General features: G+C 37.9%; 4 protein-coding genes, 1 long non-coding RNA gene, 1 other non-coding gene and 3 pseudogenes across 10 annotated transcripts; 5 read left to right on the top strand and 4 right to left on the bottom strand.

Moving 5' to 3' along the window:
* Positions 1-720: 720 nt before the first annotated feature.
* On the top strand, positions 721-1,980 carry LOC103332294 (NAC domain-containing protein 86-like; annotated as a pseudogene). The gene is made up of 4 exons (XR_016127499.1): positions 721-898; positions 992-1,281; positions 1,431-1,538; positions 1,740-1,980. The product of XR_016127499.1 is annotated as an NAC domain-containing protein 86-like (transcript).
* A 537-nt stretch (positions 1,981-2,517) lies between these two features.
* On the top strand, positions 2,518-5,141 carry LOC103332462 (uncharacterized). Its single transcript, XR_016127500.1, has 5 exons — positions 2,518-3,034; positions 3,883-4,065; positions 4,250-4,556; positions 4,740-4,832; positions 4,971-5,141. It is a non-coding gene; the product is annotated as an uncharacterized LOC103332462 (long non-coding RNA).
* A 2,214-nt stretch (positions 5,142-7,355) lies between these two features.
* On the top strand, positions 7,356-8,921 carry LOC103332298 (protein NTM1-like 9). Its single transcript, XM_089052770.1, has 4 exons — positions 7,356-7,621; positions 7,821-8,104; positions 8,319-8,426; positions 8,633-8,921. Exons 1-3 carry the CDS (start codon positions 7,492-7,494, stop codon positions 8,409-8,411), a joined length of 507 nt encoding a protein of 168 aa, XP_088908896.1. The 5' UTR covers positions 7,356-7,491; the 3' UTR covers positions 8,412-8,426; positions 8,633-8,921.
* LOC103332296 (uncharacterized) lies at positions 8,836-10,864 on the bottom strand. The gene is made up of 3 exons (XM_008235023.3): positions 10,633-10,864; positions 10,424-10,543; positions 8,836-9,586 (listed from the first exon to the last, which is right to left on the bottom strand). Exons 1-3 carry the CDS (start codon positions 10,810-10,812, stop codon positions 9,011-9,013), a joined length of 876 nt encoding a protein of 291 aa, XP_008233245.2. The 5' UTR covers positions 10,813-10,864; the 3' UTR covers positions 8,836-9,010.
* Positions 10,661-14,722, top strand: LOC103332295 (S-adenosyl-L-methionine-dependent methyltransferases superfamily protein). Of its 3 annotated transcripts, XM_008235022.3 has the most exons (12): positions 10,661-10,795; positions 11,032-11,135; positions 11,233-11,311; positions 11,394-11,488; positions 12,251-12,322; positions 12,438-12,547; positions 12,752-12,874; positions 12,983-13,075; positions 13,509-13,577; positions 13,767-13,855; positions 13,950-14,047; positions 14,345-14,722. In XM_008235022.3, exons 2-12 carry the CDS (start codon positions 11,034-11,036, stop codon positions 14,492-14,494), a joined length of 1,080 nt encoding a protein of 359 aa, XP_008233244.1. In that variant the 5' UTR covers positions 10,661-10,795; positions 11,032-11,033; the 3' UTR covers positions 14,495-14,722. The 3 variants fall into 3 exon arrangements, with proteins under 3 accessions (XP_008233244.1, XP_088908894.1, XP_088908895.1); XM_089052768.1 differs by lacking the exon at positions 10,661-10,795 and adding an exon at positions 10,937-10,958 and having other exon boundaries at positions 13,950-14,486; XM_089052769.1 differs by lacking the exon at positions 10,661-10,795 and adding an exon at positions 10,939-10,951 and having other exon boundaries at positions 13,950-14,486.
* Positions 14,723-15,077: 355 nt separating this feature from the next.
* TRNAR-UCU (transfer RNA arginine (anticodon UCU)) lies at positions 15,078-15,150 on the bottom strand. The gene has a single exon. It is a non-coding gene; the product is annotated as a tRNA-Arg (tRNA).
* A 1,382-nt stretch (positions 15,151-16,532) lies between these two features.
* Positions 16,533-18,626, top strand: LOC103332299 (ras-related protein RABC2a-like). Its single transcript, XM_008235025.2, has 6 exons — positions 16,533-16,805; positions 17,280-17,348; positions 17,439-17,504; positions 17,660-17,781; positions 17,890-18,018; positions 18,130-18,626. The coding sequence occupies exons 1-6, from the start codon at positions 16,661-16,663 to the stop codon at positions 18,241-18,243; spliced, it is 645 nt and encodes a 214-aa protein (XP_008233247.2). The 5' UTR covers positions 16,533-16,660; the 3' UTR covers positions 18,244-18,626.
* Positions 18,627-18,712: 86 nt separating this feature from the next.
* On the bottom strand, positions 18,713-22,006 carry LOC107881159 (pentatricopeptide repeat-containing protein At1g20230 pseudogene; annotated as a pseudogene).
* On the bottom strand, positions 21,245-27,383 carry LOC148917383 (pumilio homolog 4-like; annotated as a pseudogene). Its single transcript, XR_016126601.1, has 6 exons — positions 26,987-27,383; positions 25,731-26,870; positions 24,211-24,998; positions 23,481-24,068; positions 23,252-23,393; positions 21,245-23,172 (listed from the first exon to the last, which is right to left on the bottom strand). The product of XR_016126601.1 is annotated as a pumilio homolog 4-like (transcript).
* Between the last annotated feature and the right edge of the window lie 46 nt (positions 27,384-27,429).

Below are 27,429 nucleotides of genomic sequence, written 5' to 3' on the forward strand. Positions count from 1 at the left end.
TGTTAACTATTGAGTGAACATGAAGTGTATGTGAGCCCTGTGTATTTCAGTTAAATAAATTTGGTTTACATATGTCAGCCATTTTTAATCTCTTTCAACATTTAGAAGGTTAAGATTTTCTTTTAAGAAGTTCTTCTTTATTGTCCATATGGCATTTTGTCATCAATCTGGCATTCATATAAGCAAAAAAGAAACGCAAAAGAATGTTACGCTAAAAAAACTTGAGTTTAACTTGAGTTTAAATTGACGCAGGGGCTGATGGTGTAAGAATTCGTAACTTTATTTTTGCCAATTTTTAAAAAATATGGACCAATCTATTATATACTCTAAACCACATGAGTGGAAAATGTAATTACGTCTTAAATTTATTCGTTAAATATTGTCTACATGTAGCAATGTGTCATATCTTTAAATTTCACTTTAGCAATGTGTAAGGATCCGCCTAGTAATACTATTCTTATTTTGTTTCTATTTTAATGTGGAAGTGGAATTCAATGTAGGAACTTTACTCAAAGAAGAGAAATATTTTTGTGACTTGAGGGAGATTTGATGAAAACAACATTTAAAAAAGAAAAAGAAAAAAGCGTGACATGTCAGCAAAACTTGTTTGGGAAGTTCAGGACTTAATTCCTTGGACGGATTGGGGTGAGTTTTGCCTATAAATACAACTTCACTCTGCTGATGCCATTGCAGCTTCTTCTTGCTTGTTGTATCCACAGGAGAGAGAGAGAGAGAGAGAGAGAGAGAGAGAGATGGACTGCGGCTTCAGATTCTGTCCCACTGAAGAGGAACTGGTGAACCACTACTTGAGGAAGAAGAAACAGGGACAAAGATTTTAAAGTTGACCACATCATCCCTGAGATTGATATCTGCAAGTACGAGCCTTGGGATTTACCTGGTAATACATGATTGTTTGCATATCAATCTCAGCCTTGGGATTTTTCTTGTTTCAAATTTAGATATTTTGTTTTGTGTTGCATTTGCAATGCAGGGCTGTTCACAGAGCCAGAGTCGCCATATCAGGATATGTTCTTCTTCAGCCCAAGGGATTACAAGTACATCAACAACAGAGCTCGCACCAACAGGGTCACTGGGCGAGGCTTCTGGAAAATCACAGGCAAAGAACGTGTGATCAAGGGTGCTCGAGGGTCCATTGGGAGAAAGAAGACCTTGATCTTCTATGAAGGTCGTGTGACTCAATGTAACAGGACCAACTGGGTCATGCACGAGTATTATCTCTGTGAAGACGAAGCCATTCCAAATCCTAAGCTGGCCCAGCAGGTCATTCTCTTTCGTCCATGCTTGAGCATCAAGTTTTGTCTGTTGGCTTAATGTTTCATGAACTAATGCTTTTGATGTGTGTGTAGTCACTGATCTTATAAGAAATGCAATTGCTTATCATTCTGATATGGGGTCTTCAACTTATGCAGAGGGATTTTGTTCTGTGTCGCTTGAGGAAAAATGCAGTTAAGAACGTAACTTCAATATGTGCTGTAGCTGAACCTGCATATGCTGAATGGCTTGGGATTTCGGAGGAGGTGAGATAGCTTGCTCTGATACCAGGAAGGAAGGAAGTTGAGATTCCACCCCATAATCAATTGGCAACGAGAGGAATAGACAAACTCCCCTCAATACGTGTTATTGATTTTGGAGTGAAACCTCAACTTCCTTCAATACAAACGTCTGATTATGGGTATACCCAAACTTGACCGCTCGATTGTTTATGATTCTTAATACAGGAATGTCCTCAGCCAGAAGAACTGGAATTAGTCTTTCCTGCACTTCAGCTACAGGATAACATCTCGGAGGAGATGGAGTTTGAGATTTTTAGCAAGAAATGACCTGCTGCTGGAGCTTACTATATGTATTAGTATTAAATCTATCTCTGCCATTTTATTTTAAATTGTACCCTTGTGTTGTGAGTATTGTATTATACTGTATTTGGTATTTCCATAATTAGTATTTTAATTCTTAATCTCACTAATTTGACATTTAGTTTATTGCTTCAACAATGGTAATGGTCATGCCCCCATGCTCCCCCATGCTGTGTATACAGGGTTGATGCCCTGCACTTTAAATTAAGCTAGGAAAGATTTCTTAGAAATAACCATGGTGGCGGTTGAGAAAATCACACTAATTTTGTCACATGAAACTCAATTTGCTTGGTGACAGCAAAATCATTTGAGGTACCAATGGGTGCAAAATTTTACATGACTTCCCATCTAATTCCAAATGTCATTTTCCCTGTAAAAAAATTCGGTCATCTTTTTTTGTTTTGAATTAATGTAGAGATTTCGTGTTTGTATTTATACTCTCCCAAGGCCAAAACAACAAAATACTCTCTCAATTATTTTCTCAAATGAATAAAATAAAATTTTTTTTTTTTTGGGTCCTAGTAAATCATTTCATTATAGTTTGTTTAATAGATATATTATCTGAGTTTTTAATTTTAATTTTTTTAATATGAAAAAATGTGAAGTTCCTCATTTAATTAATAATTTCTTGAATTTATTTTCTGAATGTTCGGAATTCGGTTTTCTTTTTTTGGGGTCGAATACTTGTTTCAATTTTTTTTTTCCGGGTCTAATGTTCCTTTTTACTAAGAGGTTGTGTTAAGGCTTCATAGACACGGTTTGATTATACTGTAAACCGACTTTAATAGAGTTGTTCTTATGTGAACAATAATGTGGTCCATAATTTATATATGGTGTAGAATCGCCCATGTATGAATTACACATTTGCATTGAAATTCATTATCAGATTTCGATGTGATCAGTCCATATCTTTATCAAAAGTTAGATAATCTGATTTACTAGAAGAGGTACAATGGCAATTGGCAAGTGGGGAGCATGTAACAGAAAGAAGAAGAAAAAAATTGTGAAAGATGGTACTTTTGGTGCAGAGAATGGAGGCAAATATTTGAGGTGGGGTCGAAGAATACTTGGTGAACAAGTTCATGAAAGACTAGTTGGGGGCAAAGTTTCAAAAGCCTAAACACCAATGCCAATGCAAATTAAAAGGGAATCTAGAAAAGGTGAGGAAATGGGAAGGAGTTTTCCATAGTCAATATTTGCTTTGTAGTTTCATGCTTTTGCACATTTTTGCCTGCTTTAATTGGTTAGAAAATTTTACTTTATGCACTACTCTCTGCTTTGTTTATTGAGAGTACAGAGAAGCCTGTAAATTTCCTTGATGTTAATTATTGAGTGAACATGAAGTGTATCCAAGCCTGTGTATTTGTCTTTAGAAGAATCTAGATAAAGGTTTATGAGTGAACCTTGAAAACCCCATTTGTAGTTCATGTAAAAAAATGAAAAAAAAAAAACGAGGGTTGCGCCTAAAAACCTAAAGTTAACTTGACGTTTAAACTGGAGGGGCCGATAGTGTAAGGATTCATAACTTTAGTTTTGCCAATTTTTAGAAGATATGGAACAATTTATTACATACTCTAAACCACATGGGTGTTACATACTCTAAATCATATGGGTGTTAAAATGTAATTAGACCTTAAATTTATTCATCAAACATTGTCTACATGTCGCAATATGTGTCATCTATTTAAATTTGACATCACTTTGGCGACGCAATTTTTGTTAGCCTGGAAGAACTATTCATATTTTGATGTGGAATTCAATGTACGTAGGAAAAGGACCTCTAACTTACTAATAAAAGACCAGAGAATATTTTTGTGACTTGATCGAGGGAGATTCCAAAATGTAAACTATTCTAACAAGCTAACTCCAAGAAAGGTTGATGAAAAACAACATTTAAAAAAAGAAAAAGAAAAAACGCGTGGCGTGTCAGTAAAACTTGTTTCCCTTAGGAGGGATTGGGGTGAGTTCGTCTATAAAATACTTCACTCTACTGTTGATGCCATTGCAGCTTCTTCATGCTTGTTAGAGAGAGAGAGAGAGAGAGAGAGAGAGAGAGAGAGAGAGATGGACAGCAACTACAGATTCCTTCCCACTGAAGAAGAATTGGTGAGCTACTTGAGGAACAAGAAACAGGTTGACCACATCATCCCTGGGATTAATATCTGCAACTACGAGCCTTCGGATGTACCTGGTAATCCATTAATACTGTGTATGATTGTTATGTATATACAATCTTGTTATGTTGTTAATTAAACCCCAAAAAAAATAAAAAATAAAAAAGTTCTTATTGTGTTTTTAGTATTTGGTACTTGAAGACTTGAATTGGGTTGGTTTCAAATTTGGATATTTTGTTTTGTGTTGCATTTGCAATGCAGCGCTGTATGAAGGGCTTTTCACAGAGCCAGACTCGCCATATCAGGGTATGTTCTTCTTCAGCCCAAGGGATTACAAGTACAGCGACAACAACTATGCTCGCACTAACAGCGCCACTGCCCGAGGCTTCTGGAAAACCACAGGCAAAGAACGTGTGATCAAGGCTGGAGGGTCCATTGTGAGAAAGAGGACCTCATCTTCTATGAAGGTCGTGTGCCTCCATATAAAAAGACCAACTGGGTCATGCATGAATATTGTCTAATTGAAGATGAGGCCAACCCTACACCTAAGCTGGCCCAGCAGGTGCAGGTCATTCTCTTTCATCCATGATTGTTATATATTTTGTGCTGTGTTTGGATTGTGCAGCATCAAGTTTTGTCCATTGGCTTAGTGTGTTTTCAAGAACTAATGCTTTTGATGTGTGTGTGATCACTGATCTTATAAGAATTGCAAATGCTTATGATTTTGATAAGGGGTCTTCAACTTATGCAGAGGGATTTTGTTCTGTGTTGCTTGAAGAAAAAACAAGATAAGAAGGATAGTTCAATCTTTGCTCAACCTGATGAATGCCCCTTGATTTCTGAGGTGAGATAAAGAAGTTGAGGTTTCAACTCATAACCAATTGGCCGTGGGAAGTGTAATTGGTTTTAGAGTAGAGCCTCAACTTTTGATTATGGGTATATCCAAACTTAACCACTCGCTTGTTTATGATTCTTAATACAGGAATATCCTCAGCCAGAAGAACCGGAATGAATCTTTCCTGCACTGAAGCTACAGGATTACACACTGCATGGGACCTGCTGGAGTCTTGCTATATGTATAGTATTAAACCTATCTCTGTCACCTTCAAGTCTCAGTAATATTCTTAGTATTAAACCTATATTTTTCTTTTCATTTGTATCCTTGTGACTATTGTATTGTATTGGTATTTCCATATTTAGTATTTTAATTCTTAATCTCGCTATATCAAATCACACGTGAAAAAAGAAAAGAAAAGGATATTTTATTGCTTCAACAATGGTGATGGTCATGCCCTTCATGCTCCCTCATGCTGGGTAGGGCTGGTGCCTTGCTCCTTGACAGCTAGAGGCTGATACCAGCGAGGCCCAAACCCAGCAGCTTTCCTCGCCTCTTCATTGAAAGGAGGCTTCAAAGTCCCCCTGAAAATACGACCTCACAATTGCATGAAACTTTTTAATCACTTCATCTTCTTCAGCATCAGACACCAGCCTTATGCAAAGATACTAACCACTTCACTCCAGCAGCACAGTGGGTTATTTCTTCAGGGTAGACGGTAGACCACGCTGTCTAGCATATCAGCTGTTGTGTCATCACCTCCGTTTCGGAACCGGGAGATGTTTGTTGGCAGCACATCGAGGCCTCTTGCCTCATGCACGCAATGCTCGACGGCCAGGGGTGCGGTTAGGTCTTTGGAAGTGGCAGCGGCAGAGGCCCATAGGCCGTCGCGAGAGGGCAATGCTCCATAGAAAGAACCCCTCAAGCCGAGCTGCGACGAGAGTGAAGTGACGGCCTTCGTCCTGAGACACCTTTACGAAATCCGTGAAGAACTCTTTTGGCATCGCCTCTTGCTTGCCAAACCTAGCAATTATGTCCTACAAAAATCAATACGAATATACTATTAATATAACCATGAACAAGATCAATTCAGATTTTTAAAAACTAAAGACAACTGATTTAAATAATTGAATTACCACTAGCGTTTGAGTCCCACTGCCAGCAGTTCCGTGTTTTGTGGATAACCTGTAAATTCCTCTGTAAACACGAAAAGATCTGGAGTTTGCCCTGGCCTTGGGTGTGGGGTAGCCTTTCCCTCCCCTAAACTTTCTAACATATATATATATATATAAAGGTTTTGCATGATTTCCCATCTAATTCCAAATGATAATTTACAAACATGGCACAGAAAAAGATCACTACGATTTTTCAAGAATAAATTTCCTTTTTAATGTGCAGAATTTTGTATTTTTATTTTGAAATTCATGTAAGTGTTTCGGGTTTGTATGTATATATGTACTCTCTCCCAATGCCAAAACAACAAAATACTCTCCCAATTATTTCTCAAATGAACAAATCATTTCATTATGTTTGTCTAATAGTTGCGGAAAATGAGTTTCCTTTTTACTAATGTTCGGATTCAGTCTCTCTCTTTTTTTTCTTTTTTTTTTTTCTTTTTGAGTCGAATACTTGTTTCATTGCAAGACAAAAGAGATGTGCTCAGGCTTCATAGACACGGTTGTAAACCGTCTTGATAGAGTTGTTCCGATGTGAACAATAATATGATCCATAATTTATATATGGTGTAGAATCGCCCATGTATGACTTACACATTTGCATTGAAATTCATTATAAGTTTTCGATGTGATCAGTCCATATCTTTATCAAAAGTTAGATAATCTGATTTACTAGAAGAGGTACAATGGCAATTGGCAAGTTGGGAGCATGTAACAGAAAGAAGAAGAAAAATATTGTGAATGATGGTACTTTTGGTGCAGAGAATGGAGGCAAATATTTGAGGTGGGGTCGAAAAAGACTACTTGGTGAACAAGTTCATGAAAGACTAGTTGGGGGTAAAGTTTCAAAAGCCTATTGGATATATCACCATTTCTCCAATCACAAACTCTAAAATATTTTTATTATTATATATAAATACAGAGAAGAATAAAATCAAAACCATTATCACTTGGCAGTGCCAAGATTGTTAAATCTCTCTTTTATCTTTTTTTCGCTAAAGTTGCACTAAAAATTCTAAAGTTAATATGACGTTTAAACTGAACAGAGAGGCCGATGGTGTAAGAATTCGTAATGAACCACATGGTGTTAAAATGTATGTAATTACCCCTTAAATTTATTCGTCAAATATTGTTATCTACATGTAGCAATGTGTCATTTATTTATTCAAATTTGACATCACTCTGGTGACACAATTTTTGTTAGCTAGCCTGGTAAAACTATTCATATTTTGTTTATATTTTGATGTGGAATTCAATGTAGGAAAAGGACCTCTTAACTTACTCAAAGAACAGAAAAGACTTTTATGACTTGAGGGAGATTCCAAAATGTAAAGTACTCTAACCTCCAAGATGGGTTGATGAAAAACAACATTTAAAAAAGAAAAGAAAGAAAGAAAAAACTCGTAGGTTGAGTTTGTCTATAAAATACAACTTCACTCTACTGATCCATTGCTGCTTCCTCTTGCTTGTTAGAGAGAGAGAGAGAGAGAGAGATGGACAGCTACTTCAGATTCCTTCCCACTGAAGAGGAACTGGTGAGCCACTACTTGAGGGAGAAGAAACAGGTTGACCACATCATCCCTGAGATTGATATCTGCAAGCACGAGCCTTGGGATGTTCCTGGTAATCCATTAATCTGTCTCTCCTAATTTCTTACTTATCTACACATTTCTCATTAATACTGCATGTTTGTTATGTATATACAATCTTGATCTGTTGTTAATAAAAATTACTTGAAAAAAAAAATGAACGTTGTGTTTTTAGTAAACTTGAATTGGGTTGGTTTCAAATTAGGATATTTTGTTTTGTGTTGCATATGCAGGGCTGTTCACAGAGCCAGAGTCGCCATATCAGGATATGTTCTTCTTCAGCCCAAGGGTTTACAAGTACAACAACAGCGCTCGCATCGAAAGGACCACTGCGCTAGGCTTCTGGAAAATCACAGGCAGAGAACGTGTGATCAAGGCTCCAGGGTCCACTGGGAGAAAGAAGACCTTGACCTTCTATGAAGGTCGTGTGCGTCAATCGAAGAAGACCAACTGGGTCATGTACGAGTATTATCTTGTTGAAGATGAAGCCAACCCTAATCCTAAGCTGGCCCAGCAGGTCATTCCTTTCATCCATGCTTGATTATTTGCAAAGTTTGTTATATATATTTTGTGCTGTGTTTGGATTGTACAGCATCAAGTTTTGTCCATTGGCTTAGTGTGTGTTCATGAACTAATGCTTTTGATGTGTGTGATCTTATAAGAAATGGAATTGCTGGTAGTTAATGGCTTAATGTCCGTAGGTACTTATGATTTTGACATGGGTTATGCAGAGGGATTTTGTTCTCTGTCGCTTGAAGAAAAAAGCAGATGATAAGAAGCATACTTCAATCTATGCTGAAGCTGAACCTGCGTATGATGAATGACAAAGGATTTCAGAGGTGAGATAGCTTGCTTTGATACCATGAAGGAAGTTGAGGTTCCACCCCATAACCAATTAGCAATAAGAGGACTAGTCCAACTCCTCTCAATATGCGTAATTGGTTTTGGAGTTTGAGGTGTAACCTCAACTTCCTTAAATATTGAACTTCTTATTATGGGGTATATCCAAACTTACCGGCTCACGTGTTTATGATTCTTAATACAGGAATTTCCTCGGCCAGAAGAACTAGAATTTATCTTTCCTGCACTTCAGCTACAGGATTACATGCTGCTGATGGACACAGAAGTGGGAGATGTTTAGCAATGAAAATAACTATATTACTTGTATGAGTGCTCCTGCTGCTACATGACCTTCTGGAGTCTCATATATATGTATTAGTATTAAACCTATCTGTGTCACCTTCAGTCTGAAAAACACTCTACCCTCTACAACCGAATAGCATATGTATTGGATCCATTTTTCTTTTCAATTGTATTAGTATTTTAATTCTTAATCTCGCTAATTTGAAGATATCAAACCACACGTGAAAAAAGAAAAGAAAAGGATATTTTATTGCTTCAACAATGATGATGGTCATGTCCTTCATGCTCCCTCATGCTTGGTAGGGTTGGTGCCCTGCTCTTTGACAGCAAGAGGCTGATACCAGCGAGGCCCAAACCCAGCAGCTTTCCTCGCCTCTTCATTGAAAGGAGGCTTCAAAGGTCCCCTGAAATACGTCCTCACAATGGCATGAAACTTTTTAATCACTTCATCTTCTTCCTCATCAGACACCAGCCTCATGCAAAGATACTTGAACCACTTCACTCCAGCAGCACAGTGGGTTATTTCTTCAGGGTAAACCACGCTCTCTAGCAAATCAGCTGTCGTGTCGTCGCCTCCTTTTCGGAACCGGGAGATGGTTGTTGGCAGCACATCCAACCCTCTTGCCTCATGCACGCAATGCTCGACAGCCAGGCGTGCGGTTAGGTCTTTGGAAGTGGCAGCGGCAGAGGCCCAGAGGCCGTCATGAGCCGGCAATGCTCCATAGAAAGAACCCATCTCCTCAAGCCGAGTTGCCAGGAGAGTGAAGTGACGGCCTTCGTCCTGAGCCACCTTTACGAAATCCGTGAAGAACTCACTCGGCATTGCCTCTTGCTTCCCAAACCTAGCAATTATGTCCTACAACAATCAATACGAATATACTATTAATATAACCATGAACAAGACCAATTCAGATTTTCAAAAACTAAAGGCAATTGATTTAAATAATCAAAATTCAACTTAATAATTGAATAAAATAACTTAGAATTGACATGATTGAAATACCAAACAACAATATGAGATAGAAAGCTACTTTGCATAGTTTTTCTCCAATGCAGGATGAGTAATGCGAGATTGTTACAGGATGCGTGCTCATTGATATGTAACGTGCCCGTGGCGATCAATTGGCACTCCCATTACGCAACTTTCATCCTGCATTGGGGAAACCTCCCGTGTTGAAATACTCCGCTACGTTCCCTAATCAGGATTTTCCTAAATCCCAACATGAACGTATCTCCTTTGTTTTTTTTTTTTTTCTTCCCTTTATTCCTTCTCATTTAAGAAGAGATAAGATAAGAAGATCAACTAGATGTGACAAACAATGCAACATACTCTCTGAACAAATCTTACACAACTAGGTTTGGAAATGAAAACTTCAAGGCTGAGAAAAAGCCATGAAATACAAAACACCAATCTCAACTCAGACACACAATATCAAATGCATAATTAAACCACTAAATCAGAAAAGATAAATGGTCATTTATAATTTTTTTTGTTTAACATTAAATCCATGTCTTTATCAAATCTTACTCTTAGCCCCACAATTATTTATTAATTATTTTGTTCAAGTATGAAGAGCCAAGAGATTGAAAGCTCCAAGAACCAATGCTTCTATTGATTTTCACAAATAGAATAAAATAAAAATGAAAAAGGCCTTGAAAGGGCCCAAGCAGCTAAGGGCCAGCTCTACAGTACCCAAGACAAGTCAATAGCCCAACTCTCAGTGTGCGCGAGGCTATGCACTATGGCCTGCCTGCTCTGCAAGCTCCCGCCCTTTCCCAGCTTCGGCATCAGCCCCGGCGCAACCAACTTCACCTGCATACACACACGCGCATTTCATCAAACACTTGGCGCACAAAAGCAACACACACTCCAGCACTGTAAATTGACAAAGCCTACGCAACGTTGCTGAGCCTGGCAGGACGATCCGGTACGGGAAGGTCCACGGAAGCGTCGTAGGCGCGAGTGATGGCCCCTCCGAGCCACTGAGCCGCCACCGAGTCGCCAACTCGGGCCTTCTCGAACGGGTCCGCCGTGTTCAAAACTCGGAGCGCCGCTTCCACCAAGGTCTCGTCTCCGCTCATGTTTTTTTTCTTTCTCTTCTGCCAAACCTAAACAACTTTTTGTGGCTAGAAACTTTTACCTAAAGAGAAAAGTCCGAATTTGTTGGGTTTAATTCGGGTCGGGTTCGCGGAAAATTTAATTTGCCAAGCAGGACCTGAGGTTGGAGGTAATTGCATTTTGTGATAAGCGTCGTCTGTGACTGTATTGTTGTCCCTGACTCTGTGGGACTTGAGCTGCAGGGATGAGTCAGCACGCGGGCCCGAGGGCCGAGTCGACTCACCACCGACTCTACGAGTTCGCGAAAGCTGCACTCACCAGGATCTTCGTGCATCCTTACGCTACGGTCTGTTTCTTCTGCCCTAGAAATCTCAGTCTCTCTCTTCACAGGCACAGTTTTGTGTTTGTATAATTGAGTGATATTTGTGGTAGTGGTTTTCAAGGTGTGTGAATTGTATTGCGGTGGAGGAGTTGATGCAGAGAAATGGGACGAAGCTCAAATTGGCCATTACATTGGAATTGGTATGGTTTCGTGTGTTTTCTGTGTATATTTTTGTACAATGGCTGAGTTAAAAATGGTGGTGCTGCTTGTTGCAATGGGTAGATGGTTCATCATCTGGAATAAGCCAAAGAAGAGAAGCATGGGAGAGCCAGAGGAAGGCTTATACTGCTGACTTTTTTGAGCTTGACCCTTGTATGGTCAGACTCTCTTTCTTTACTCTTACACTCTTACTGCATTGTTTGTCTTTGTTGTTTTTGCTTCCTTTATTTGAAGATTTAGAATCAGGTGGCTTTATTCTAGCATGAATTGGGTGTCTTTGTTGGTGTTACTCTTCGTTCGTGTTCAATTTCGTTATTTTCCAAATAACTGTTGTAGTGGAGGCCTTCAGAGGAATTGGTTTGAATGAAAGGATAACGATTTTGGGAACTGGTGATATACGATATCATTTCTATAGCTTTAAAGCAATTGACCTCATGAGCCATATGGTTGAGCAACTCACGACGTTTATAACTCACTTTGGTGGACAATTTAACCAATGTAACTCCATGAATTCTTTAGCAGTGCCTTTAAGAAGTTTCCATGAAATATGAAAGTAAAGATTTTGTTGTCGTTTGAAACCCAAAATTGTCACTAGCCAGATACGAAGTGTGCTGACTTAAATTATTGATTTCTGTCCTTTGTTTCTGTAGTTACTCTTGATTTCGCACATAGACTGTTTTTCCATAAACTAACAATTAAAATTTTGTCGTAGTTGGTACTGTGCAATTTCAATCACAGGTTTCAACTGTATCTGATGACTGTTGTTCGTTGACATTTATCCAGGACTCAACTGATATGAAATATAGCTCTAGATGAGAAATTTATATATATGGGTTGAAAATTTTGGCTGCTTTAAGTTGCTTTGGATAATTTTCTGTCTTTTCAGTCCTGCATTATTTGACAGTGGATTGCTTTGATAGGAGGATGTAGAGATACATCTGAAAGATCAGACAAACCCAGCAGATTTAGTTTGCTGCTTGAAGAATTTGCAGGTTTCTAATATATCTAAAGATTTTCTTTTTAATGGTCGTGTGCTTGTTTCTTTTTTAGTTTTAATGATACTTCAGAATTGCATATTCCGAATCTTAAAAGCATTTTCACTTGCAGCTGTGTTTTGAAACTGAGGAGAGAGCAAGGAAACTATTGTTTAACGTATCATCCTTATTGAAGCCGGGGGGTTATTTTTTTGGTATTACTCCTGACTCATCTACAATATGGTATGGAATATGCTTTAAAAGGACCTGTTGTTTAATTTGTTATTTTATATATTAAATTTATTTATTTGGTTAAATTTGAACATTTGTTGAATTGTTTTGATATACATGGCCCTCTTATATGTGAAACATCAAAATAGTTCTAATTCAGCCTTGGGGCAGGGAAATAGTTATTGCTAGATTATTTGCATTTATGTTTTCTTACAGGGCAAAGTACCAGAAGAATGTTGAAGCATACCACAATAGAAGCAGTGGCATGAAACCGAACATTGTTCCCAACTGCATTAGATCAGAGAACTACATGATCACCTTTGAAGTTGAGGACGAGAAGTACGTATAAGTTTGAGATATTAAACATGTATCTCTTAGCTTTTGTTTTCTTGGATGATTTTGGGTGCTCAATCTTTTTCCCTCAATGAATATACTTCAAACTTTCAGGTTCCCGTTATTTGGAAAGAAATACCAGCTGAAATTTGCTAATGACATCTCTCCTGAAATTCATTGCTTGGTTCATTTCCCGAGCTTCATCAGGTTTATTTTTGTTTCTGTTATAATTTTGCTTTCAAACTTTGATTCTGGTTGTAGGTTGTTGTATTTCTTAGTGTGGCATACATAGTACTTTCTGGCATTACAAGATTCCCTCTTTTTTAAAGCTTCACACATGGAGGTTCCTTATTTTAAGATGGTTTTCTGACTGATACTTCTTCTTTGGTTTGAAATTAATTAACCATAATCGTGCCTCTTAAGTGAATGGATATTTGAAAATTTAAAATTTACGCCAGAGTAGGAATGGTATGTTTGACTATCAAGTGAATATGGGTTTCAACCATAGCACCATTTAACCAACTCCTTTGCTTCGTGGCACACACATGCTCCCTTTGATTGGTTGTCTTTTACTTGTTTAATGCCTTAATGGTGATTTTCAATTGATCTTGATTATCCGTTTCTGTTGTAAGTTTTTCAGGTTAGCCAGAGAAGCTGGTCTGGAGTATGTGGAGATTCAAAACTTAACAGAATTTTATGATGACAACAGGTTTTGAATTTTTGTTTTCTTGTTAAATTTTTCACAAGCATGACTCCAGTGTATTTTTCAAGAAAAAAATAAATTCCTGTGAATAAAACCTTAAAACCATAGTTATTATTTTCTATTCATTTTGCACAAGTTTGTTTAAACTTATCATGGCTGATTTTTCTTCTTTCCTATTTCACTTTTCTCTGTAAGAGCACAATTTGCAGGCATGATAATGAATTTTGGTCCAAACCTTGTGGATCCTAGAGGAAGGCTTCTTCCTCGATCATATGATGTGTTAGGTAATGCATTTGTTGCCATTTGTTTCTACAATGTTGTCTTTTGCAACTTGCTCTATGTATAGTTTCCCATTTGTTGGGCATTTTCCTTTTGCAGGTCTGTATACCACATTTATATTTCAAAAGCCAGACCCTGATGTTGCTCCCCCACTTACGACACCATTGCTGCATGATGTAACTTACATTCAGGATGAGGCAAGTATTTTAAAATTTGCTAAAAATACATTGAAATTGGGCCCACGAAGCATGACTAGTCTTCTAGTCACTGAAAAATCAACAATTTTAATCCTAATAATCAGCTTGTTTTAAGGTAGATTTGATATTAATAGTTATGATGGAAACCTCGTATTGTGGTGCTCTTCAGTGCTTTTTTCTTTCCTTCCTTTCTTTTTTACTTTTTATATCTGTGCTTGCTTGGCTTGAATTTTCTTATTTATATGATTGGACTACTACTCTAATTTTATTTTTTCTGGTTTTCTTTTGATACTTTAGAGAGAGTGGCAAGTGCCAGTGACGACTGTCTGGAGAGATGATGAAAAGAGCGTACCGGTAGAGCCACCTCCTGGCCTGGGCAAGATTAGTGAACAAAAAGGGATTTTGGGTCCTGGCCCTGCTGAGTTGCGTTTTTCTGAGGCACTTTGACCTGGTGGTTGATGGAGGCAACAAGAATGTGGATGGAAAAGACTGATTTTTAACAAAGTTGTTACAGTAGTGTGGCATGTTCATTAATTTCCTGGGTAGACTCTGTTTTTAGTACTTTGATGATTCTCTTTTTCCTCATGTAATGCAGGCTTTTGAATTGACAAGACTTTGTATACTAGTAGGTTAAAGCAAATGCAATAATTAATGACTAAATGATTTGAACTTCAACGTTGCTAAATTCCTCTTTTGTTCCCTCCCTCACCAGAAAAACTTGTATGAAACGAGGATAGCATTACTTTGCTATTTCCAACCAATCACAGATGGCCATGTGGAAAATTATCATGCGTGGCATGTCGCGATTGGCCGTGGATAGCAACAGAGTGTTATCTCCGTTCCACACAAGTGTTTCTCCCTCACCCACAGTAAACCGAGCTTTCAAGTCCTTAATATGTGTTAACTGATTTCATAATTTGGGAGCATTAAAGATTGGGGCTTGTTGGGCTTCTACAATATTATAAGGAGAAAAGAAAAACAGTTATCGTTTGAAAAAATAAAAAATAAAAAAAGGAAAAATATTGATTTGCACGCCCAGTGGGACTCGAACCCACAATCGCCTGATTAGAAGTCAGACGCCTTATCCATTAGGCCATGGGCGCTTGTTGATAATTCGTTCTCGTCAATAACATTTTATTTTAGATTTTTGTAGAAATTCGCCTTGTCGATCGAGCGGTTAAGTAGTTGTGTATTTTTCAACATTTTTATAAGAATAAATGGATACACAGAAGAAGATGACGAGGATGGCCGTTGGTCTACCTCTGCTTGCGTGCTGGTTTTGCATGCTGCTTTGCATGGTGAACACTTGTTGAGCTGTGGCACAGACAGCTTAGCTCATCACCTTGTGCTTGCGTACGTACATGATGTCATTTCTGGTTTAGATGAAGGCTCCAATCCAATCCTTCCATTTTAAAAAATTACATAATCAACCAAAAAGAAAAGGGGTCTCTCACTAAAATATATTTTTGATTGAGTCTATTCATATGACACTTTAATGCTTTATTGGCAGGTTTATTTAATTGAAATGAATAAAGTAAGAAATTGGGGAATTTAGGAATATAGAAAGAGTCGTAAGAAATTAGAATTGGATCAACTATTCTCTTTCTAGTTGATTCAATTTGGGTTTGATGTTCTTTCTAAATAAAAATTTCTGGTTTGATGTTATTCAATTACATATTTTAAAGTGAAATTGAAATGGTTTTTTAATTCCTTATGTATTAACACACGTGGAAGAAGTCGGAAATTGAAATAATTTGTTTTCTTCTTGTACTTATTCTTAAAAAGCCAATAAATACTAGATACAAATTTATTCATAAAATTTGAACATCTAACTTAAAATCAATCGATAATGGACAAAGAGGTTCAACATGACAATGGACACAGGTCTCAACAGTCACTAATCCCATATATATTTTTGAAAATTACAAGCGAAAGGAGAATTTATCACATACACACTACAAGAGTGCCATAAAGATTAAATATAAGACCACTAATTTACACGTCCATAGCATTTTCCATTAAGATTAAATATAAGACCCGTTCATGTCCCTAATCTTATGTTAGGTGGGCTACATATCTGATAAAACTATGCTCCACTGTTCTTTGATTAAGCCATTAAGCATTTGATTCACAAGGAGACGAAGTGTTAAATGCCAAAACTCCGGCCAAGAGTGCGCGTGGGGCAAAGAGTCTAACAAAGCTGCAAAAGCCGTTCAAGGAAAGAAGAATTGTGTCCTACACATACATAAACCTGCAATTCATATACGCTAATTCCACCGTTTTAGGACTGCAATCATTCTTAATCCTTTTTAAATCAACGTCAAAATTAATTATAATGTAATGTAATTATTATTATTTTAAAAAAATCATTAGACAACAAAACTAGATATCTCTCATATACAGTGTACACGTATGCTACCCGCCAACGCCACCTGTCTCCTACCTCAGGAAGTTTCCCATTAGTTGTCCATCTCTCTCTCTCTCTCTCCCCCCCCCCCCTCCCTCTCTAGTTCTTGTGTGCTTAATGAAAGATATACCACCTTCACATAGTGACAGGCTTTTATATTTTCTGTTTTATTTTTTTTGGTGAGTGTAATTAATTGAGCATCAAGAATGAAGGGTTCTTCACCAAAAGCAGGAAGCAACAATTATGATTACTCTTTCAAGATTTTGTTGGCTGGTGATTGTGGTGTTGGAAAGAGCAGTCTTCTGCTCAGCTTCATCTCCAACTTTGTACAAGACCTGTCTCCCACCATTGGTATTTCTTCTTCTCTTATTTTCTTTGAATGCCCTTTTTTTTTATCTCTCCCAAGATTTTCATTTCATGGTTAAGTCCTGGGAAGTGCTGATGTTCTGTATCTTTCTGTTGCAAATTAAGTACATGTTGGTTTCTTTATATTGGTGGCAATGGCATGCTTTTTTTTATATAGTTTTAATAGATTAGTTTTGATTTGTCTACTTTTCTTGTAATTTTTTGTTCTGAGGGGTGAGGGAGGGAAGAGATTACAAAGGTTTTCTTGTATTTTTCATGATGCAATATGCAAAATCTGTGACTAGATTTGGGGTGTTCATATATATAGGTAGACTAATTGGTGACTAAGTTAAGAGCATAGGAAATTATTCTGCCTACCTTAATGTGCAATTCAAGGAAAATTGTAAAACTTTGTACTTTTCTTGTAATTTTCTGAAATAGTTAGTTTTAGTGCTGATATGCTTTAACAACCATTTCAAGGTGTGGATTTCAAGATCAAACAGCTTTTAGTTGGTGGGAAGAGATTGAAGCTTACAATATGGGACACAGGTATTCATTAATTGCCCTCATTGGTTTTTTCACTGAATGCTGAATTGTTGATTTTACATAGCTTTTAAGCTTCTTTTTTTCCTTTTGCAGCTGGACAGGAGAGGTTTGGAACAGTTATAAGTTCTTACTACAGAGGTGCACATGGAATTATTCTTGGTATGTCATTGCATTCACGAAACTAACTCTTCCCAAAAAGTATTACTCTTTTGTTTCTGTTCATGGGCTTAGTTTAGAATAATTTTTTCTCTAGCAATAGAGCTGATTTGTGGTGGACAAAATCTGAATGATTTTTCATTTGATTTCAATTCTAGTGTATGACGTGACACGGCGAGAAACCTTTACAAATTTGTCGAATATCTGGGCAAAGGAAGTAGAGACGTACTCCACTAATCCTGAGTGTATCAAAATTCTAGTTGGGAATAAAGTTGACAGGGTATATCTTAAACTTTACATGCTTCCTTTGTTTTAATGTATTCAGAGTTTTCATGTTCTTCAAAGATGCTGGGGATATCTCATTCCTATGTTGTTTAACACTTTCCAGGAAAACGAGAGGGCTGTAACTAGAGAAGAGGGAATGGCTCTTGCACAGGAGCATAAATGTCTGTTTCTTGAATGTAGTGCTAAAACTAGAGAAAATGTTCAACAATGTTTCAGAGATCTCACATTGAAGGTATATATTCTGTCTGCAACATGTATTAATAGCTTCTTATGACCTAATGTTTGAACAGATTATGCTTCAAGGCTTTCATCTGATTATGCTTCAATCCTAATGTTTGAACAGATGCTGGAGGTGCCAAGTTTACTGGAAAGTGGATCTGTAGATGTGAAGAGACAAATTTTGAAGCAGAAACAAGAAGACCAGATGCCTTGCAGTGGTAATTGCTGCTCTCAATGAAAATGTTAGAAAACAACAGCACAAGAATTGGTGTGTAACGACAGTTCGGCGGCCTATGCTCTTCAGAGGGCTTTTCTAAAGAAATTGTCATCACTTCCATTACAATTTTAGCAACTATGGGTTCAGAAACAGTCCTGGTTGTTTCTAAGTTGAATTTAGCTTACTCAGAAGGTGTTAAGAGTTTGCTTAGGGTATTTCGAAAAATACACATTACAGGTACTGGTTGTATAAACAATATAAACAGAGGCCCTGTGTGACTATCCATAAATCTCTGTAAATTACAAAAAATGTACAGGAACTGCATAAATACAGAAAATGGCTTCGATGTACACACAAAAAGTGGTATTTTGCATCCTTAATTGAGTCTTTGGTGTTTTTCTTCAGTTCTGTATTCATTCATAGTCCAGCATTACTTGTGCTTCAATGGTCTGCTATTATGGTAAATGTTAAGTTTTTGTTGATGAAAAACGAAATTTATTAATGTCAAAGCAAATTACAATTAAATGGTACAAAAGAACATCCATCAAAACAGTACAATCTTACAACAGAACACCCTCAGGTATCAGCAAAAATCCCACAGAAATGGCACCAAAACTTATACACAATCCCTATCTAACAAATGGTCCCAGACTTCCTTTGCACCATACCCCGACCATAATTCTAAATTATATACATCCGAGGATGTCTGAGAAATGAGCACCATCTCCTTGGAAACAAGCATTGAGGGGAAGCTTTTCAATCTGCCAATCAAACCATGCTTTGTGTGAGCTTCTTAGAGGTTTGTGAATGCATTCCACTTGTGAAGCAAAAAACCTCAACTTGCAGTTGTCTTGCATTTTTCATAGCCTTAGAGCCTTTTCTGTTTTGGTTCTTCCTTTAGCAACACGGTTGAAGCAGGAAGTTTGCCTGAGAATCTGAAATATTCAACTGAATACGGCCGATGACAACAGTGGCCTTGCAAACATATCAAAGATTTGATTAATGTGAAACTAAGCTCCTTTTAATCACCAATAATCTCCACAGGAACGGCAACCATCTCTAAAATGATGGAACCGATTCAAGTCTCTTACAATTCTCTCACGTCCGTAGATTCTAGATATTAACTTGGTGGCCGTGTGACAGTCTCCACAGATTCGAACGTTCTTCGTCACACAAAGAACTACTCCAGGACTAGTATTGAAAAGTCCAAAGGCAATGGCAAGCTTTTCACTGTGGGTTGTAACTCTCTCCTCCTCACTAACATCATGCAGAACAAAGCTAGTGTCAGGTACATAACCGGCTGCCTTAATCTTATTCGGTAACTCCTCCAAAAGCAACTCATAAATTTCCTTTGCTTGAGGGTGAGATGTATCTCCACCAAGAAACAGATGGGCTTTCCCTTTGACCTCTATTCAACTGCATCCAGGATTCTTCTTCATGCCTTGAGATTTTAAAAGCGCTCTCAAATTGTCCACCACCTTCCACATGCCAGCGTCAGCATATATATTTGATAGCAGGACATAGTTGCCACTGTTGTCTGGTTCCAAGATGAATAGCTTTCTAGCTGCAATTTCGGCAATTTCCAAATTGTGGTGCTTTCGACAAGCCGATAACAATGCACCCCAAATGCTTGGCCCTGCTTGCATTGGCATTTTACTCACAAGATCTATTGCTTCCACCACGCGCCCTGCATGACCAAATAGATCAACAACACAAGCATAATGGTCAACTCTGGGTTCGACAGAGTGTACTGTCTTCATGTAATATTTTAGGCCAACATCAACGAGACCCGAATGGCTGCATCCAGATAACAATCCTGTGAATGTTAAGTTATCAGGTTGAGCCCCGGCTCTCATCATGTCCTCAAAAGTGGTTACAGCTTCTGATCCACGTCCATGGGAGGCATAAGCTGTTATCATAAAGTATTCCATGCCACTAAATTATTTTCAGTTTGACGTACTCTTTCGAAACACTGCCAAGCATGGTTAGCATACATTTCCAGGAGCGCTGTCTGTATGGAAGTATTAGAGTCTTCAAACCAATCCTGCTAGCAATTGTGGACTGTTAGCTATAGTTGATCAAAACAAGGCCATATGACTAAATCGTGTAAGCTGCCGGCTTTGATTTATATTGGTCACTGATGTTTTTGTTGTTTTGACAAAAACAGATATAAAAAGAAGGTTTTGACAAAAACAGCTTGATATAAAAAGCTTCACCCCCTCTAAGCCACATTGTTATTTCATTTATATTGCTACATGGTCTATTTGCAGAGACGAGACCTAAAAAAACAGAGAAAAGTTAAAAGTGCATCGCATTTTCAGGCCATCCAATATGGGCTCTACCGGCTACCACTGGCGTTTATTGCAGAATGTTGATAGCAGCAGCTCTTGTTGTTGCCCAAGCCAATGCCATTAAATTTATCTGGAATGGAATGTCACCTTGACATGACAGCACAATGATATGTAAATGATATATAATTATTTTATCTCCAGCTTTTGTTAACCTTGTTTTCGCCTGTTGGGCTTTAGCCTCCAGTTTGGGCCTTTCTTCTTGTATATTAGCTGGACCCTAATTCCTCAACACTCAACAAATAACCCATCTAAAGACCATATAGAAGTTGGATATGGACCCAAATTAAATGTTATATTAATTAATAATGTTCAAGGCATAAAATATTATTTTATTAAAAAAATCCATACCTCATAAGACAAGACTACTTTTTATTGCCAAATACAAACTAACAATTAATCACAAACACCTACGCAATTAGGATACGGAAAGGCTATGCTAAGTTGGGGATCGATCAAAACCTAGCTTAATTAGGACAAGTAATCAGAAATATGCATGAATGTTAATTCCTAACTGCATAGGGTTTAGGACATTGAATTAAAATCCTCCAACATATCTATTTCACGACTTGTATTCCTCTATAAATTGGAGGGCCTAATGAGCAATTGAGGACATAAATCATAACATCATCCGTTCCCTACAATTAAACTTCAACACTTCACATACTTTTAAATTCTTTTTTTTATTTTTTTTGGGGAGATAACATTCACATACTTTGTTGAATAGAATGAAGAGAATGAGGCACAACTACTGCAACAACGAGAACAAGAAGCAGAAGAAGCCAGAGTTGAACTTGATGTCAGACGCCCTACCTGCGGAAATTCTTATCGACATTCTTTTGAGACTGCCCGTAAATTCGATTTGTTGCATCAAATGTGTATCCAAGGCCTTGTTAAAGACGGTTGTCAACCCCTTTTTTGCCACCTTGCACATCCAACGTCGTTTTCTTACTACCACCATTGAACTTCCTCAACTAGTTCTTCATACTAAGTCTCCCTTTCCTGGTCATACGATGCACCTATTGAAATACGATAGCAACAACTTATTGACAAAGAGCAAACAAGCAATTGTTTCCAATTTTGGATGCAGACAGCTTGTGTATACGCACAATTTTGTTTTCTGCAACTTGCTTGGCTTTATTGGCCATGGTGATGATTATAAGAATGGAAACCCATGCTTGTTCCTGAATCCTTTAAAGGGAGAAGTTCTAAAGCTCCCAGCAACGAGCTACGTACTTCAAGCTTCAGCCAACAATCTCTCCCGACAAGATTCTTATGGCATGGGATTTGATAATATAACCAACACCTACAAGATTGTTCGTGTTTCCTACCATGAAAAGTACAAAAAGAGCCAACCGAAGTGCTTGTATTGGGGACAAACTCATGGCGGGAGTTACCCTTAGTTCCTCCCTGCTATCTAACCCCCAAGTCGGCATCTGCACATGGAGATATGCATTGATTGGTTAATGGAGACAAAAAGGACTTACTTTCCTCGTCTGTACGTATACTTTCTTTCAACTTCAAGAAAGAGGAGTTCTATTGGACTCCTCATCCCGTTGCCTTAGAAAAAAAGCTGGGTCTTTGGAATTTTCTTCACTTGCTTAATTTTAGGGGATCTTTGGCCTTAGTGGATTTTTCTTCGTCAGAAGATAAATATATGAAGATATGGTGATTGAAAAATAATTATGATAACAAAGAATGGGTGCTAAATTACAAAATAGATATGGAACAATATCTTCTTCCTAGTCGTCCTAGGAGGCTTATATTCTTTAAGTGTGGTGAATGGGAGCATGACATATTTTTCAACCATGAGAATTATTACACTAAAAGTATATTATTTGTGGATCTAACACGTATTTCTAAGAAGAATATACTCCTCAAAGGTCCAGTGTATTCTATGCAAGTTTTTAGTTGTACTGACACGATGATTTCTCTAAAGAATTGTGGAGATTTGGTTGAACAACAAGATCAAGAACACGAAGGTGTTACTGAATGCCCCATGTCCCAAGAAACTGATGAGAATCTGACTAAGGCTGAAGAATAAAAAACGGGAGAGATTTTGTTTACTTGAGAACATAGATGGAGCCAACATGTGTTTCTGGCTCGAAAACCTTGTTAACTATGTGATGCACAGATTTCTTAGCAGAGGGGGAGAAGAGTAATATACTACATAGTGTAATATATGTATAAGTATTAATATTATATATCTCAATTTTCTTTCCTTTTTTCTTTCTTTCTAAGTTTAACAATAACAACGTATATGAAACAAGAACAAAACAACGAAGCACTTCATCACAGTAGTTGTGCATGGCAAACCAAACACACACAATTAGCCCAGTTAAAGATTAGCCGGTTTATTATTATTATTATTATTATTTTCCGTTTGCACAAGGCCCAAATGATTGGTTTTTATTATTATTAATCTTTTCAATTTAAGTTTTTTTATAAATAGTATAGCCGCACGGCTATACAACTAGGCCTTTTTGGTTTTGTACAGTTGATGATGAGTACATGAGCATTCACTTCCAAGGCCTATGGTAAAACTTTTAGTAAGTTGGTTGCTTAATTCCTTTCTTTGGCTTTCTGCACCATGCTCAAAAAACTGCAAATTCACACAATTAAATTAATAGTTTTGAAATGTAAGGATTGCATTTTTTAGTACTGGAATACAAAGCTTATACCTTCTGTATGACATAATTTCCGAATACATCAGTCATCAAGGTACGAGAATGAGGAATAATCTCCGGAAATATCTTCATCTTTTCTTCCACAGTGGCAGTTTCAAGTTTCTGCTGAATAAACCGACTTCCATACTGATCAGTACTGTATTTTGAGGAGAAGATGGTGCAGTCAGAATTGCAGCCAAAACAATCTAACAAGAATATGCACTAAAGAAAGTATTATAATTACCTGAACTCAACTACATGATCAACAATGTCTGCAAGTTCAAAAGACTTATTCTTATTGTTCTTGAACTCATCTAATAATGATGATGCATGTCGTCCTTCTAGGTCATTTCCAATCTCTGATTGCCAGGAGCTAACTGACCCTCCCATTGGACTTCTCAACATTGAATTTAAGCGTTCAATCTTCTCATTCTGAAACATTGGACTACCAGATCCAACAGAAGGATGAGCAGAATTTGCCATTGGATTTCCTGGATATGTAATGCCGAGCTCATATGATGGATTCCCACAATACCCATGGTTAAATCCACCAGATTTACCTCAAAGTGACAACTCGTACTGTTGCTTCCGTTGAGCAAGCAATGCCTCAAGATATGCTTTCTGAAGCCCCTCTAGGTCTCCATGCGAAGTGCCAAAGTGATTTTTACTGGGAGGATAACCACTTGGACTAGTAACATTACGTGTTGCATAGTCAGCTCTTTGCAAAAACTGAATATAAGATTGGTCCATAACCGAAGATTGAAGACCAGACCCTACTTTGTTTCCCAGTCTGTTCAGAGACTATGCCCATCACCACTACCAGTCAATGCTGCTGCACTCCAAAAAAATGAGGAGAGGGGAGTGAAAGAGAACTGTCAATGCTAACTAACTTATTCAAACAAAATACTATGAGGGTCCTATTTTTATAAAATAAAATAAAAGATTTGCAGAAGAAATTTGAGAAACATAATTACCTGTCATATTCAACTTTGGATTCACGGGATAGGCCCCAGAATGGCCATGAAACTCCATGCCTGGAGTATTTGCATCTTGGTAAAGAACATTAGACCTGAAGAACTCCCTTTTGAGTAAAGACTGGCAGAAGAAGTTCTTCTGCCAAAATTAGCTTGCCCATCAGATCTCTTACGGTTTGTCATGATCCCATTTTGTTTTGCTAAATGAGGACAATTTGAAGCAAGATAAAAAATTTCAGCATTTGACTTCTCTATCAGTTGCTGCTGCAGCCTCTGATTATGACCATTTGGCATGTTGAACAGAAAATCACGCTGTTTATCAAGATCCAAATGAAGCTGAGACTGAATACGGCTATCTTCATCTGCAGATCTACCTTTTGACAGGCTCAAGCCAGATAATTTGGCTGCAATATCCAGATCATTCATGCCAGAAGAATTACCTTTGGCATATCTGGACCTGCAACATTCTTCTTCTCAACAGGAAATACTCTACTCCCCACAGGAGGAAGACCAGCACTGGGAGACCTCCCAAATAGTTGTTCAGGTGTTCTGCTTCTTGAGAGAGAAGGACCCACAGCAGATGCAAAGGAATGAGAAGCTGCTGTAACATGGCTCTGAACTCCCGCCAGGCCACGTGAAGCTGCTCCATTATGCAAGCCCTCTGCAGACTCCACTCCATTACATAACCCCACTGGCCGGGCATCAGCCATGCCTGTGGAATCCATGATATCACTAAAAGCAATACGACTTGATGGCCTTGTCAAGGAAGCAGGTGGATCAAGTCCTTCCTGCAGCACATGCCAGTTATCAATGAAACAGGGCACTAATATATGAAACAAGAACAAAACAACGAAGCACTTCGTCACAGTAGTTGTGCATGGCAAACCAAACCACATCGTTTGAATTTATTTGGCAAAGAGAAAATACAAGCATATTAATTTAAAGAATCCGGATGATGAAAATTTCTGCATAAGAACCAGGAAGAACTAATAAACATCTGCACTTTCTTGATATCCAGAAAGGAAGAGGAAAAAGCAAAAAGAAATGAGAACTTTGCACAACGTGATGCATTTGTTATGTCATGTGCATACAATATAAAAGCTAGCACTTCCAACAGAAGTCAGTTCAGATAGTTGCAACAGTGATTCTAAAGAGTAGGATCATGCTCTTGGCTACATGCTTGCTCTTTATCCCCATACGGGTGTCCCAGGACTTATGGAAATGTGTGATCACGTGTAGTATGCAATAAATATCAAATCTAAAATGAAAGTATGCATAAACTGTATGCAAACTTCAAACTGACATCTAGTCCTCCCCACATGAGCAATACTAATCAAAAGGGGACAGTGATCAACAAGAAGAAGAAGCCCTAGTATACAAATTGTGAGAAATAAATAAATACCAATATTAGCTGTTAAAGGGCATCCAAACAAAATCCAGAAAGAAAACCATACAATCAAAGTCTAACCAAGAACTACATAAATGCTACAGAGTGAAGTCTTGACTATACTGCTGATTACCTGTAAAATGTCAGCAAAACTCTTCCTCCTTGCACCAAGCCCACTTGTCGACAAACCAATTAAACCATCTGAGCCTCTATCAAGCCACTTAGATGAAGTCTGTTTAAGGAGATTGCTTCCATTGCCATTCCTCAACTCCATCAAATCATTCTCTGCATTTTGTACGGAAAGCCCCAGCTGCGTTGAAAACAGCGACAAACTATCACCGTCATCTACCAATTTCTTCTTCCGCCAGTCCCCAATGCCCTCAAAAGAAGACCCACCGACCTGAAACCTTTGAGCAATACGCCATCCCTCTCTCGACAACAATGGTGGAGGCAATCTTGGGTTAATATTATCATGTGAATAGTAGTACGAAAGATAAGCAGGATGCGATGGAATCTCATCCTCAGACAAAACCCCATTGTTATTACTAATCCTACTAGTGACATCCCTAAAATCAGAGTTCGCTGCCACTCCTATATATATATATATATTCAGATCCCTTTCCCAATGAATGGCATGCTGATTTCGCTGCTCTCTTAAAATCAGTTCAAGCTCACTCTGTAAAGCATCTTCTAAATTCCCATTGGGTCTTTGCAGATTATTATCTAGGGTTGATAGCATATCTATGTTACTCCCAGTAGCCATCTCCAAATTAACAGTATATAAACACAGTAAACCACCAAAAGAATCTAAATTTAAACTCTCAAAAACATATAAGCAATTTGAATTCTAAAAATTCAGCTACTTTCAGCTTCAATAATCCAAAAAACCGTTAAGATGGGTACATAAAAGGCTAACTTTTGAATTAGAAGGACCAAAATGCAACAAAAAATACATAATCGTATAATTCAATCCCATTACGACGTCCCCTCCCAGCCATTTTTTGTTTCCCAAAGCAAAAATTGAGCATTCCAAAACATAAAAAATTGAAACCAATAATTACATACCCAAATCATTAGTTTTGCTACCTATTTGCATTGCATTTACTGCACACGTATGGGAATTGGGATGCACTCATCTACCACCACGCGCTCCATTGCCCCGAAAACGCCATCATCGGCATCACATCACAGAACCCACCGCGGCCAAATGCACGCCCACATCACAGATTCGCAGTTGGTGAATGGATTGGGGCCCTGATGAAAACTATTCATCCTGATTAAAATACCAAGAGGTAACCATTGGCTCAAGCTATTCATTCAGAAAATCATAGGAAAAGACCGTCGGCTCAAGCTTGTCCTTAGTCATGACTTACAACACTAGATACTCACCTATCGTTTTGTACTTGGCCATCAGCCTCATAAGTTGTGCATCACAATTGTTGAAAAATTTTGGAGGCAATAGTTCTGAAGATTTTCTATTGGGAGTTTAGAGTGTTCGGCTCTGTAAATGACCAATGCAACTCTTCTAGTGGAATCTACTCTACAAATGAGTGATGTATTCTTTGTTATTGCTTGTTTTTTCTGCATATGGCTGGCCAAGAAAAAATATATGGGTCTCTCTCTGCTCTCAACTTATGTTTTATGGTGTATACTCTTAAAAGTAGGAAAAAGTGTGTGGTACTAGTTTTTCAAGTAAGAATCTAGCGAGTCTGCAGATCATCTTCTGTCAAAATAGCAGTCCCCTGCGATTTTCTTGCTGGTTGATTTACAACTTGATGCTGAAAGAATGCTTTGCAAGTCACCCCACTAGCTCCCTCCCTCCCTCCCTCCCT

This window comes from Prunus mume, linkage group LG5 (genome assembly GCF_029339155.1).
Source record: "Prunus mume cultivar Tortuosa linkage group LG5, ASM2933915v1, whole genome shotgun sequence".
NCBI lineage: Eukaryota > Viridiplantae > Streptophyta > Magnoliopsida > Rosales > Rosaceae > Prunus > Prunus mume.

What these genes read in the sequence shown, in the direction of transcription:
- LOC103332298 (XM_089052770.1), top strand. Translation starts at nt 7,492, where the DNA reads ATGGACAGCTACTTCAGATTCCTTCCCACTGAAGAGGAACTGGTGAGC. An exon ending in CGAGCCTTGGGATGTTCCTG is followed by an intron (nt 7,622 to 7,820) that starts GTAATCCATTAA and finishes TTGCATATGCAG; the next exon opens with GGCTGTTCACAGAGCCAGAG. An exon ending in ATCCTAAGCTGGCCCAGCAG is followed by an intron (nt 8,105 to 8,318) that starts GTCATTCCTTTC and finishes TGGGTTATGCAG; the next exon opens with AGGGATTTTGTTCTCTGTCG.
- LOC103332296 (XM_008235023.3), bottom strand. Translation starts at nt 10,812, where the DNA reads ATGAGCGGAGACGAGACCTTGGTGGAAGCGGCGCTCCGAGTTTTGAAC. An exon ending in GTCCTGCCAGGCTCAGCAAC is followed by an intron (nt 10,544 to 10,632) that starts GTTGCGTAGGCT and finishes GTGTGTATGCAG; the next exon opens with GTGAAGTTGGTTGCGCCGGG. An exon ending in GGGCTATTGACTTGTCTTGG is followed by an intron (nt 9,587 to 10,423) that starts GTACTGTAGAGC and finishes TGATTGTTGTAG; the next exon opens with GACATAATTGCTAGGTTTGG.
- LOC103332295 (XM_008235022.3), top strand. Translation starts at nt 11,034, where the DNA reads ATGAGTCAGCACGCGGGCCCGAGGGCCGAGTCGACTCACCACCGACTC. An exon ending in TGGCCATTACATTGGAATTG is followed by an intron (nt 11,312 to 11,393) that starts GTATGGTTTCGT and finishes TGCAATGGGTAG; the next exon opens with ATGGTTCATCATCTGGAATA. An exon ending in GCTGCTTGAAGAATTTGCAG is followed by an intron (nt 12,323 to 12,437) that starts GTTTCTAATATA and finishes TTTCACTTGCAG; the next exon opens with CTGTGTTTTGAAACTGAGGA.
- LOC103332299 (XM_008235025.2), top strand. Translation starts at nt 16,661, where the DNA reads ATGAAGGGTTCTTCACCAAAAGCAGGAAGCAACAATTATGATTACTCT. An exon ending in GCTTACAATATGGGACACAG is followed by an intron (nt 17,349 to 17,438) that starts GTATTCATTAAT and finishes TTCCTTTTGCAG; the next exon opens with CTGGACAGGAGAGGTTTGGA. An exon ending in TTGGGAATAAAGTTGACAGG is followed by an intron (nt 17,782 to 17,889) that starts GTATATCTTAAA and finishes AACACTTTCCAG; the next exon opens with GAAAACGAGAGGGCTGTAAC.